Source organism: Plectropomus leopardus, chromosome 14, assembly GCF_026936395.1.
Source record: "Plectropomus leopardus strain MGB_pleo_1.0 chromosome 14, ASM2693639v1, whole genome shotgun sequence".
NCBI classification, from domain to species: domain Eukaryota; kingdom Metazoa; phylum Chordata; class Actinopteri; order Perciformes; family Serranidae; genus Plectropomus; species Plectropomus leopardus.
In genome coordinates, this window is record NC_142189.1 from 7,110,753 (window position 1) to 7,124,581 (window position 13,829).

Sequence of the window (13,829 nt, forward strand, 5' to 3'; positions counted from 1 at the left end):
ATTTCATGTTTCGCAAAATTATATAGCCTCACTTTAAGTTAAGGAGAGTGTTAAAGTTAATATTGATCAAAGACTTGGTGTTATAGTTAGGATCAGATCTGAGTTTAGCTCAAGGTTAGCACTGAAGCAAAAGTTTGACATTTTGGGAAATATACTTTTTTGCTGTCTGGCAGAAGTGAGATGAGAAGATTGAGGCCGCTCTCATGTCTGATGTTAAAATATTGAGCTCCAGCCAGTTGTCATTAGCTCAGCTTAGCAATAAAAAGTGTAAACTATATTATAATATGTGAGAATGTTTGCTTTAAATGTGACATTATAGGCATCTATTTTGGCTTCCGTTCACAGAAATAAACAACAAATGCAAGAGCGGAAGGAGTTGAACTTCCGAGTTTACTGATATTACAAACAGCCAAAACAGAGATGTGTGACAGACAGCTTGTGTGTGTGTGTGTGGGTAAAACCTGCATCGACACAGAAACGGAATAAAAAGAAAACAAGAGGCATCATAGAGCAGCGGAGGAGTGTTTGGAGTGATGCAGCCGTCACTCATAAAGACCTGCATAGTAACTGCTCTTCATCATGACTACACAGGGAGCGGGGCGCGACTCAGACTGGTTGCCAGACACAATAACGTAAACATAATGATCTGTTTGGTGTTTGGAGGCAACAGCCAAGTGTTAGATTCTGCACCCTCCGCACCGGCTTGTGAGCCTCTCCCGTCCCCTGGCCTTGAGCGCGGTTAGATAACACCGCATTAGATAACGGTGCGCGGATCTTAAGAAAATGCCTGTTGGCTTGTTTCAGCAGACATTAACAACGACAAGCTGGAAACAAGAAAACAAACAAAACTTATGATGAAAACTTGCTCTGATTTGAATTCTTCCACTTTTGTTTCTGTATTCACCTTGCTGTGAAACAAAAGGAGCCTAAAGACAAGCTTGTTGCGAAGAGGAATAAAATCTTTCAGTGAGCAACACAGCCCCTGCCAAACAATACCTGACCTCAATACGAGCTGCAAACAACATAGCATCGGAAAAAGAGCTTGTTTATGTCCACAAAGTTTCATGCAAACTATTAAATTCAAACAGTCCTGTGAGTTATACAGCCCTATAGCGAGAAATAAATCAATAATCTCATTTCACCGACAGCAATTTGCTTGCATTTTTCACCCAAGCAGGCACATACTTAAAAATAGCAACTAGACTCTGCATTTAGATAAAACATGCTGCTACATTATAATGGCTACTTGATCTGTGGAGATGGTAAATGATAGCAGCTCCTAGACCCCCTGTTCTCTTTTTATGCAGATTACGACGTCTGAAGGGGGTCTATTATTATGAAGGGGAGTGTTTGTGGTTTGAGTTTTAAGTGTAATATGGGAGCATGAGAGAGAGTCCTTGTGTGCAAAGTAGTGTAAAAGTAGAGGGAGGTGGAGTTAAAGTTCAGATTAGAGTTGGATCTATGTCTGTTTTTTCCAGCACAATCAGGTAAACATGCAGAAACCAGTTTGATTTAAGCAAATCAGATGAACCAGAAAAAAATTAATTAAAAAGTAAACTACATCAGCAATGTGTACCGACAGAGTCAAGGCGCTAAATCTAACTTGTATTGCATTAGTAATAAACAATATGATAACATGATCTGGGTTAACTTCTACAGAAGAGTAGAAATAGAAAGCATACTGACTGGAAACATCACAAACTGGTACACACCTACAGAGCATTAGTGACATTGGTGAAGTGAGATGTCTGCACAGTAATGTCTGTCATGACGTAACAGAAGTGCATATTTAATGAATTTAATGTTGACAAAAACTCTGATGTTATGTGATGTGACTTGACATCGGGCAACATGAAAAGTGGCAGGGGCCAATGGGCGTGTTTGTATACTAGAATTCATTCAAGAATTCATTAGTTTTTTATGGTGACAAGACAAGGTATGGCAGTTGGTTTCTTAAGAAAACTAAAACTGCAACCTATATGGCAACATTATGAATCTGAAACTGACGAAAGAGCGATATGGGGCGCCATTTTGAGCTCAACTTTGGTTGAACACCCTGTTGCTATTTTTTTCTGTTTTGTTGTCCACTTAAAAAGCACAATGCTGGATGAGGAATGGCTGATTCATGAAGTTAAAATGAGGAATTATCTATATCATGTTTGCTTATTTCACTACAAAAACCTGAATAACGTGTCTTTGGCTGGAGGGATTGCCAAACATTTCTGGTAAATGACCATCACCTGCTTGCTGCTGGCTATGTTGGCTATGGCTCTGTTTAAAAAATAACATTACAAATGCATGAAGCAAGCAAGTAGACTGCTCACACATATTTTAAATGGTTATATCTCCAGTCTGATCTTAAGCGCACAGCGGCTCATCTTCTGTTGGGACACAGAATCATTATGATTCACTTCGGCGCAGGTGCCAAGTCAAATGCAACAGCTAGCGGTAAGAGTCACTCTATGAGTGTTTGGTTTAATATCAAACCCGTTTGTAAATTTTTACACCAGCCCAACCCAAGTTCAGGTAAAAGACGTGGAAAAAGAAGAGACAAATAAGTCTAGGGAGGGACGGGGACTACTGACAGTGAGAGAACAGACACTGACAATGTGCGAGAGCGAGAGACAGAGATAAGAGAGGAAGAAATAGGTTCAGTACTGCACCTTTCTGCAGACTCATGTCTACCATGCGAGGCTCGGCCAGCTCCAGGAAGAAGTTCTTGTTTTTCTCATACTCCTCATCGTCAATTATTTTCACGTGAATAAGTTTGCTGCAAGAGGGGAGAGGGAAAACAGGAAGGGGTGTGAAAGGAAAAAGAGGACAGAGAGGGGGGAAGAGAAGAAGAGAAAAAGGTTAATTTGCGATGGAGGACAGGAAGTGCACTGTAAGTGGGATTAATAATCAGCATGGAAGATAGGTTAGGAGGTGAAAGGTCAGCTTGCTCTGTCTGTCACCGGCTGGACTGGACAAGCTTGTGGGTTCCAGCGAGCTCATTGGCTGCCACGGGTGTCATGACAACAACATTTATCACGGCGTCTGATACAAGTGGAACAGGAGAGGCACTCCACAGAGGAGAGGATAAAAGAACACAATGAACTGAAAACAGCAGCATGTAATCAATCAGGTTGTAAAATGTGTAAACGGACATTTCACAAGGGCAAAAAGGTGAGTGAACGCTAAATGAAAGAAACTGTCGCTATCTCAATCGATTTTTATGGCTCGATGTTTCAGTCAGAACACTTTCTATGAGACGGCTGGCTGGACACTGCGAGGACTCCCCTCCCCTCTTCCTCTCCTCCTCTCGAGGCCCAGACAAGGCAGATAAGAGAGAAGCAGCTTATTGCTGAGTTTATTGCTCCGGTTTGAGGAGAACCACCCTTTAATGAAGTCAAATGTCTGGAGGGGTGAGGCTCTTTCTCTGAGAAAAGAGCTGCGTGTGACATCATCTCACAGAAAACAGCTCAATATGGCACTTCAGCCCCGGCGGCGTTCTCGCCACTGATCGCCCTAATTGATCTTTTTAAAGAGTTATTGACGAGAGCAGGCAGTTAAGTGGTCAGTAGGTACCCAGATGTCTCTGTGCCTCGCCAAATCACAGTGGGAACTCCTCGAGGAATATCTTTGTTGAATTCAATTCATACAAACAGTGGTGTTATTAGGCCTGGGTGTCAATTAATATATATATGTATATATATGTGTGTATCTATCTATCTATATATATATATATATATATATATATATATATATATATATAGAGAGAGAGAGAGAGACAGAGAGAGAAAGAGAGTTTAAAAAATAAGAGTAAGGGGGAGGTTATTTTTTTGTTTTTTTAACCCTCACCAGAGCTACAGATATTTTTCTTTGAGCCTCCCTGAGTAATGACAATAATTTCTGTTTTTGTTTTCTGTTTCTGTCTGGCTATAATAAATGGTGATTTTTATTTTGGCCCTTGGGTGTGGAGTGCATGTTTTCTTTAAAAATTGCCCAAATTTTAAAAGAAAATAAAAAATCTCCAAAACTTTTAAGAAAAAAAAATCACCCAAAGTTTCTTACAAAGAAAAAACTCAATTGTTGAACAAAATATTTTAAAAGAAAAAAAAATTGACAAAAAATTTAAGAGAAAAAAAAATCACTTAAAAGGTTCAAAGATATTTCTTTTAAAATCAACTAAAATAAATGAAAAAATCACAACAAAAATTAAGAAAAATAAATCATCAAAAATTGAAAGAAATCGTAATTATAAAAAACATTAAAGAAAATAATCTGGAAAAGCAACAACAACAACAAAACCTGCCTTCCAAACCCACAGCAGTGAAGTAAATACAAAATAAGTTTAAGTTGTATGCCCCCCCAATGTCCTTGAATCTAAGAAATGCCCCCGCATGCAAACAACAAGTCCGGGTACTCGCTGCATCCGCTCTCTTAGGCCTCAGAAAGCATTCCCCGCAAGCAGCAGACAAGTCAACAATAGTCGACAGCAGTGCAGCTATCCCTGAAATAGGGATGACATATTTTATTATGCGTCTGACATCTCATGGGAAGACGCTGTTCATCCCAGCAAAAATGCATTTTTTTCACGTTATTTAGGGAAACTATTTGGAAAGCGGGGGGGCTCAGCTAATAAGATAAGTGGTACTGCTGCATTCATTATGGATAGCTGCTCATGTATCATGTATCATGTATCGAGTCAAAAAGCAGCTCATTCTCTGACATGCCGCTGATGTACTTCCAGCACCGTGACATACAGCGTGGCGTGTGTCACTCAAAGCTCTGACACACTCAAAAGCACAAACTCTGCCTGTCATGCACCCACTCAAACTCAAATATTCAAACACAGTCTCACTGCACACACCACGTATATAAAACTATTAATCCAAGCATCTCCAGAGGAATTAAAATGCATTTCTATTGCTGCTGTAATGCACGGCTAAATCCCTGGCCGGTGTGTTCCTGGATGTGAATCCTGCTCGCCGAGGGGGGAGTCTACTATCTAAGATCCTGTTAGCACACCACAGACAGCAGAACAATCCATCTCTCTTTCTCTCTCTTCATATCCCACCGGCAGGGCTTTCCTCAGATTGTGAGGCGAGATGTCTGCAGTGCCGCCGCCTGGAACAGCGCCTCGCTTTTTCACCAGAAATGAGAATAGGAAGCACTGGAGTCTAATGGACAGGACAGATCTGGCAAACATACAGGAACAGCTCTGTTGCCTGACATGCATGTACAGCAGGCACGGAGAAACCACATATGTAGCTTCCACATGCAAAAAGCAGCCATGCACTTAACGACATGGCCGATTAACCTGCTGGCGGGCCCTGAGGGGAAACTGAGCAGCTGGGCCTTTATTAACCCGCCTGTTCCTGCTCTTTTCTGTGCAGTATGTACAGCTTTCTGCCTGCAGATTTGCTGTGTGGTAAGTTGATAAAACATGGTAATTTCAGAATCAGCAACACAGCTGATGGAGGCCTTAAAACTACATTTTGTCACAACCCCTCCTAAAAATCTGGAATTATACATTTTTTTGGCCACTATGGGGCAGCATAACAGACCGCAAATACAATACTGACATCTTATCACCTTCAATTAATATGGCAAACACAACGACTGAATATAAAGATGGATGACGGGCCCCTGCTAACCCCGACTATGTTTAAGAAAAAGCTAAAATATCCCAGATACAGGCGCTGCCATTTTGCGCTGGTGATGTCATTGAGAGTCGAATTCTGCACAATAGCGATATCAGCGGTGGGGGAGTTCCCGCAAAAAACACCCGTCCAACCAATCACAAGCAGCTCCATTGAATGTGAGCGTATCAATTAGCTGTCACAGCTGTCAATCATGGTGGAAAATACCCTTTTAATATAATTTTATAACTAATTAAAACCAAACATCAAAAAAACAAACATCAGGGTGATGAGAATTACCTTCAGCGACAGAAACCATCTTTCTTATGCGAGTTAAAACATTAAAGGTATGAGCCATAAAAACCAAAACATTGAGCCGAAAGACACTAAAAAGCTGCATAAAGCTCAGTCTGTTGATAGTTCTCTTCAGGTTTGTCATTATGACGGATGCCCTCCACAACATCCATTGTAAATTAATTCATTGTTAATGTAAAAATATTGATGGAAACAGCTTTAACACAAGGCTTCAAGACTGAGTAAAAATGCAGAAACCAAGCCTACAGCCCTATTCATGTCAACTGATATTGTGCTTTAGTGACAAATTAATTTTCAATTAAATTAGCAGAAACCAGTTGGCACGCAGAGCTTTTTGAGCCTGCAGCTCTGGGATGCTTGGGCCTGGTTGATAATCAGCATCACACTAACTTAATATAGCAACAATATCTTTGAGCAAATCAACACTTTTGACACCATTAAAGTCCAATTAGATCCAGAGTTTGCAACCCTGATTTGACATGGGACTTATGGAAGTCAATAAAAACAATCACGTGATCATAAACAGGCATGTTAGGATTAAGGAAACAGTTGGGCAGCTGCACACAGTTTACCAACATATTGCACCTTTGTGTAATATTTCTCTGGAGCTCGACAACATAAATTAACTTGTCACCCACATTTTACAGTCTGGAGTTCACCCAGAGTGAGCTACAGCACCTGTAATTAGTCCTCATGATGTACAGCAGCAAAAGAGCTGCTGCGGAAATGATAGTGCTTCTGTAATTTTAACAGGTTGTGACAGATTACAATGATATGTTTCAATTTGGCACTTTTCTGTACTTTTGAGGACGTGTGTGTGTGTGTGTGTGTGTGTGTGTGTGTGTGTGTGTGCGCGCGCGCGTCAAGAATGAAAATACAAAAAACTGGATACCAGAGAACGGTTCACCTGGGTTGTTTCAGACGAGTGTGAACGCACCAACACTTCCAAGTTGTTGCTTTCGCGCTTTTCTCACAGCAGACACTTTGACTCGTCACAGTAGGAGAAGCACAGGTGTACTAATAACACTAACGATGGCTCCGTTCTAATCAAGAGCTCCAGTGAGAGTGACAGAGAGCCAGCATGCAGGATACACACATCCTGAAATCAAAGCAGCTAAATGGAACTCAGCCATCATTAGTTTCACTATTTACACCTGTGCTCTTTGTACTTTTCCTACATGTCAAAATGCGTTGCGGAAAAACATCAATTATGTCACTGTCGTAAATATTCCCACATACTAATACTAATATACACAGCCTTAACTACAATCTCATTCATAAAAAAATTAAGTTACCCTTATGGTTATTGGGACGGCAAGGGTGAAGAGAGGAAGGGATGGTTAGTCATGATCATGATTTTGACAGGGAACCTTCCCACAACATTGGCTAACGTTACCTACGAGTTATAATAATGTCGTAAAGAAAACATTTTAATCTAATGTTCAAAGAATGTTTTAAGGATTTTTATCATTTTAAATGATGTTCCTATAAGGTTAACTGCAAACTTAGACGTAATGTTTTAACTGCAATATTCTGAGGATGTTTTGGTGATGTTGAGAGGTGACAGAACAAAGATTTTTCTTTTTTATATAAAACATTTCCACAATGTTACATGAGAACAAAGGAAGAACATTTTCAAAGCAACATTCAGAAAAAGTTGTCAGGATGTTATTGATCCCTGAGATTATGCAACATTCTGTAATGAAACATTCCTGTAATGTGATATTATTGTTATATTATTATAATTAACAAAAAAAACAAAAAATCTATGAAATAAATAAATAAACATTTTGATGATGTTTATAGAGAACATTACCCAAACTTTAAGAGGAACATTCTGGGAACTAAAGGAAAACTTGCCAAAAATTAAATAATAAAACGAAAAATTGCTAGCTGGGAGTCCAGATTCAACCACATACTCACAAACACAACCGCAGGTTATGGACTGTTTTTGTTTCGTCTGTGCTTTACAAAGTTAACCCCTTTGTCACATTCAGAGCTGACAACTCTGAGCACGTTTACATACACACTAATATTCTGCCACATGCAAAAGCCCTTAAGAAGGTGGCTCAAGGAATGAAAAAGGACATCTGTGTTCGCAGAGTCAAACAACACAAAGTGGCTCGAGCCGTTTCCATTTTTCCATATTTTAAATGATATGTTTAGGCATGTTTGGAGTATGCATGGCTGAATATAAACAGGAATATTTGTGCAATATTCATTTTCATTAGACATGTAAATAGTTCAGTAGGAATATTGTCTTTTGCAGAATAAAGGCAAAATCCTGAATATTTTGCACATGGGATACATGCAACTGTAAATTAAGGTAAAAAAAAGAAATCATTAAAAAGATAGACCTTCATGCATTCCATAACTGCTCACAAACCACCCATAATCACTCACACACACACACACACACACACACACACACACACACCAATTACTAGTGGGGAACATTAAGCAACATTTGCATTTGTCTGTGACGATCATCAATAATTCATCCATCTATCCCAACATCTGGCATCAGCCGCTGTGGAAGCTGCAAAAAGCCACTCTGAATGATGCACGAGTGTGTGTGTATGTGGTGTGTAGTGTGTGTGTGTGTGTGTGTGTGTGTGTGTGTGTGTGTGTGTGTGTGTGTGTGTGTGTGTGTGTGCAGTGATAGGGATACAATCAAACACCTGCTGTGCACACAAACACAAATCACAGAGCGGTGTTTACAGGGACTGTCCTCCTGCCTGTGCAGTGGATGGTGGCGTTATATGAACGCTCTCACCGTGGTGTGTTGACAGAAAAGACACAGAGGGTGTGACAGTGCGTGTCGCTGCCGGCATTCTCACACACACACACACACACACACACACACACACACACACACACACACACACACACACACACACACACACACAGGTATACGTGTGCATGCTCACACCTCCCTGCTGCACTGTTTTTATTTACGGTGTCTTGATATATTCTTTCTTTTTTAATCTGTGCTCCTGAGCCGCTATGATATTGCTTCTATTGGAGGTGTAACAGACATTTTCAGGGGCCAAATATGACCACATGGAGGTAACAAGAGGCAGAGCAGGAAGCTGTGGAGGAGCTACAAGGTACACAAAGTGCTCTATAATCTCTTGTTTTGGCTGAATTTGCTATCATCACAGTCTGCCTTTTCAGTTCAGCTCCTACAGGAAGTTCATTACAAGAAAAATCCCACCAGACATGAGGGCTCTGTGTGGTGGGATTTACAAAGATAGGCATATTTATATTTATACTGTCTCGGTTGCAGAGGCCTTAATGAACAGATTTATGTAACTTTATAAAAAATAAAAGTCTAAAAAAGGCCAAATAATCTTTTTTAAAAACTGAAAGAGTCATTTGCCCTTCTACAGTAAAGGTAATACTACTAATTCCGGCGTCACAAATTGATATTTGTTGGTAAACTAACATATTACAATCATTACAACAGCAAATGATTTGTAAATGATTTTGATTTTTTCTTTTGGTTTTACCATTTTACCATAGCATCTTAGCCATTTGGTAGAGGCCTATATCTATAAAACTATGCAGTCTGTTAAAAAAATAAACATTAATTTTTGTTATTATAGCCCCAAGGACATTAAATGTGTAAAGAAAAATAAATTTGCATTGCTTTTTTCTTGTTAGGATTTTAAAGGCTAACTCCATGTTTACATTGTCAGCGAACAGTATGTCGAAGGGTTAAATGAGGTGAGAGCTTCAGCGCTGTAACCTACGTCACTGCTTTTTGCCAACAGCTGAGTGTGAGTTTCCATTTGAAAAATACAAAAAAGAACACAGATGGACCCGCCCTTTAACGCACAGACATGAGAGGTATTGATCATCTCATCTAACTCTCGGCAAGAAAGTCAATATGTGTATTTCCCAAAATGTCCATCTGCTCTTTTATGGATGCTACGTGTTACATTTTTTGAAAACCATTTTTACTTCTCATTGCAGAGATGTTCTCCTCTCCACTCCTCCTCGCTGGTGAGTGTACTTGCTTTTAAGGATAAAATTCATCTAAAAATATCTAATATGATGATAAATGCAATAAGCAAACATAAGGTTGAAAGCAATCTGCCAATCCAGCAGACTACAAAGAAAAATCCTACAAAATCTGTTCTGCAGGAAAGTAAAAAAGTAAGTACAGTGAAGTAAAAAAAGATGTCAATCTTCACACCAGTGTTCTCATTTGTTAAATTAAATTACAATGTGTCAAACCAATGATTTATTGATGCTAACACGCAAGACATAGCACCCTTAAGTTGAGTATTAGTGTGGGAAGTGCCACTGGGTAATGACAGGCGATTAGAGGGTTCACACCTCCGCTGCACTGGGCTGCCGGCAGCCAGCGGCCTCTGACTTTCCAGAGTCCAGAGCGCATGGAGGAGGGGAAAGAAGAGATGAAAACAGGGAAGGGAGTGAGACATGAAAGTGGAGGTGGTGCAGGGAGCCAAAGGGAGAGAGAGAGAGATGGAGAGGCAAGATGCAGAGCGTCTCTTTCTCCCTCTGTTCTGCGGCCAAAAACCACACTGCGGCTGAAATTTGCTTTAGCCGCCCGCCTCCTCTCCATTTCCCGATGCCTCTTCTTTGACAGCAGATTTACTGTTTTGGTCTCCTCTCTGGGACTCGTTCCACAAACACTAAATAATACTGTGTGTAACTGCTACAAGTGTGAAACCACTGTGGCGGAGTACCACATCACGGGAAGTGATATGTGGTACGTGTGATATCCAATCTCCACCTCTCCATCGGTGCTGACTGACCCTCAAATCGCTCAGCTTTTACTCTGCAAAGCCTTTTCTCTTTGTGAAGATTTCCACAAAAACTAGGAAGACTTATGTACTCCAGGCGAGAGCGGGAGCAGCAGCTAAAAGTGCTGCAATTAAATACGACCTTTCCCTCTTTCCCCGGTCCTCTGTATAAAACACCTGCTGCCACAGACCCCGGCCCTCGGCTTTCTGAATTTGAACCAAACACAACCTTTCCAAATTCTCTTGAAAGTTTCTTCTACCTGTGTCTCTCTCCTTAATCTACTGAGTGCTTTTCAGCAAGACTGCATTTAACCACCACTGGAGCACGTGTGTGGGGACCTAAGCATGGTTTTTAAACAGCTCACATTATTTTCACTTCGCTGCAGCACGGAGGCCTCCATGGCAGCAGAATTACAAGAGCTCTGTTCCTAAAAAGTTTTAGTGGAAAACATCATCTTCATCTTGCTCCAAGTAAACCAACATGCACAGTAGCGGCTGAAGTTATTTTGGGAATACACACAGGATTCCCCCTTATCACGTAACTGTGACAGGACAGGAAAAAAGTCGTCACATACCAATGCTGTTACAGTGATTTTGGCATAAGATCCCAACGCCAAAAACACTGCTGGACATCGCAGCAGCAACATGGCCGGACAGAATTGTTTATGGTGTTATCATATGCCGCTGGACGGACGGACGGATGGACGGCACCTGCTGCGGCAGCATTATATGCGGACAGTTGGGGACAGTTGAGAATGAGGCCTGACGGCACCTGTCATGTTTGCTTTATACACCAAACACTGCTGGTAACGACGTAATATGGGGCGGTGGATGGGTCCAACCCAATGCCTGCCTAATCCTAAGTATCCGTGCCAGCATGTGTGTTTGTTGACATCCCGGCATTGGTTGCCATGTGCTTTAGTTGCCTACACATACCCACGTGCAGCATAATCCCACAACGTACTTTTGTTGACATCATGGTTGAGCCATCCCAGAATGTCAACAGCAGACGCAGACTGATACCTAGAGCATAATCTGTAGACGCATGGAAATATGTGATGACTTGGCCGTCCAGCGACAGATCATGCGGATGCAACAGGTGCCATCTGGCCTCATTCTCAACTGATGTCGCCCAACCGAGTATCATGCTGCCACAGCAGGTGCTGTCCGGCTCTCCGACAGCATAAATTAACACTGTGAATGCTTCTGGCCGACTATGTTCTCAGCTGACGCCATCAAGCGGTGTATCATGTATCGTCATCATGGATGGGAAAGGTGGTTGTGGCGTCAGGATCTTGCACCAAAAGCACTGCTAAAGCGCCGTCAGATTGAGAACGAGCTGCCTATGCCTTCTTGAAAAGAAGAAGTCTGACTGTGTGACGCTCTTCTGTACAGAGGTCAAGACATAGATTACAGACAAGAAAACATGACATGACAGGAGTGAGAATCATCAGAAAACAAGTTTTAAAGCACCATTTCAGCCTACTCAGATCATGGCAAGGCCTCCACCCAAAATCCCAAATAAAGTCAAGCCAATAAAGACGGGAAGAGGACAAGGAGGGGGAAAAAAAGGCCCCAGTGCCTCGTGGGAAATCAGTGCCTTAATTAAGCAGGCCTGGTTTCTGTCACCAAGCGCAGGGATTATGGGCCTCGCTCATTATAGTCCTGATTATTGCTTTTCCCCAGCAATCACAGAAAAAAAAGCCAGTAAACACATTTGTCAATGATTTCTTGCCAATCTGACGACAAACTTACATCAGATTTAATATTCCACACCCACAAGGCCTGCGTGTGCCCCTTCCTCCCCTCATCACCGTCTCCTCTCCCTCCGCCGTCGACTTTATTTACTTTCATCCGGCGAGGCAAACAAATCAAAGCACACTTGACCAACTGACAAAGAGCTAAAACTTTTATAAACGAGGGAAGGAAAATCCGCTTCCAAAACGCGACCGACCTGCTGGAGTCGGGCATCAATATTACATAAACCAAACAACAAATGAGTCACGCAATCACACAAAACCCTCCACTCGGCCACTCGCAAATTCGCCGGCCGAGCCAGATGCAATAGCTGTGATTGCAAGTTGTTTAAAGGCAGGAGAGTTAATGCAGCGGTGCCAGCTGCTGTTTGAATAATGCATGTCTGCCAGAGAGAGTCCCAGTTTGGACACTCAACCCAGAAACAGAAAATAAGAGATATATGTATTCACTAATTTACCAGAACACATGCTCTGATGCAAGTATCACTTGTTGTGTTTAATGACGCTGAGGTGGCGGTGTGGCCTTGTGCCGAAAGACGACCCCCGTTTTGGCGAGCATCCTCCCTGCTGAAGTGTCCTTGAGCAGCTCGTGACGGGTGCGATTACATTGGAAGCAATTTTAGAAGCTTTTTTTTCCAGAGAGATTGATTTGTGTGCTGTTCATGTGCCCACAGTTTAGAGAAATGAATCAATCCACAATCACTCTTGTTATGTATCTGCCGCCCAATCAGAGCGGGCGACAGATGGGAGTCGAGGTGATTTAGAAAGAATACGAATGGAAGACAGACACCGAGTTGCTGTTAATGATGATTCATTAGTGACATTAACATTAATTTAACTAAATAGCAAACACTCACTTGATGGCTGCGAAAAGTGAAGCTGAAATTAATAAAACAGCAGGCATGGAGTTTGCAAATTGCTTGTAACTTTTTATCCTAATTTTGCTACATTTTGCAAGAAAGATTAAGTTAATTGAAACTTTTATTTATGTTATTTAGTGTTTTAATGTTCCGGTTTTATGATGCTTTCGCTCTCTGTCAGTCTGCGTGTTTAGAAACCCATCCAACTTTTTATTAAAAATATGAAGTCAACATGTTATTTATACAAGACATTGTAATCACTGAAATTAAAATGTGTCCCGTTGTTGCCACTTTTAGAAAGCAGAGAACACACAAGGTTCTACTGACAGTCAATCCGTGGAATTAATGCGGAAACAATTAGCTGATCAATAATCGTTATAATAATGAATCTCCAACCGTTTTGAAAATGAATTAATCATTAATAAAAAATGCCACAGATTTGCTGGTTCAAGCTTCTCAAGTACGAGGATTTTTCTGCTTATTCTTACTTTTTACAAT

General features: G+C 41.2%; 1 protein-coding gene across 3 annotated transcripts in view; it reads right to left on the reverse strand.

Moving 5' to 3' along the window:
• The window catches only part of slc8a3 (solute carrier family 8 member 3), a 161,857-nt gene that overhangs the window by 42,979 nt on the left and 105,049 nt on the right, over positions 1–13,829 (reverse strand). For all 3 annotated transcript variants that reach the window (XM_042500096.2, XM_042500095.2, XM_042500097.2), the window contains exon 3: positions 2,664–2,770. In XM_042500096.2, the coding sequence (XP_042356030.1) occupies positions 2,664–2,770 (107 nt within the window). The remainder of the gene's footprint in view (positions 1–2,663; positions 2,771–13,829) is intronic.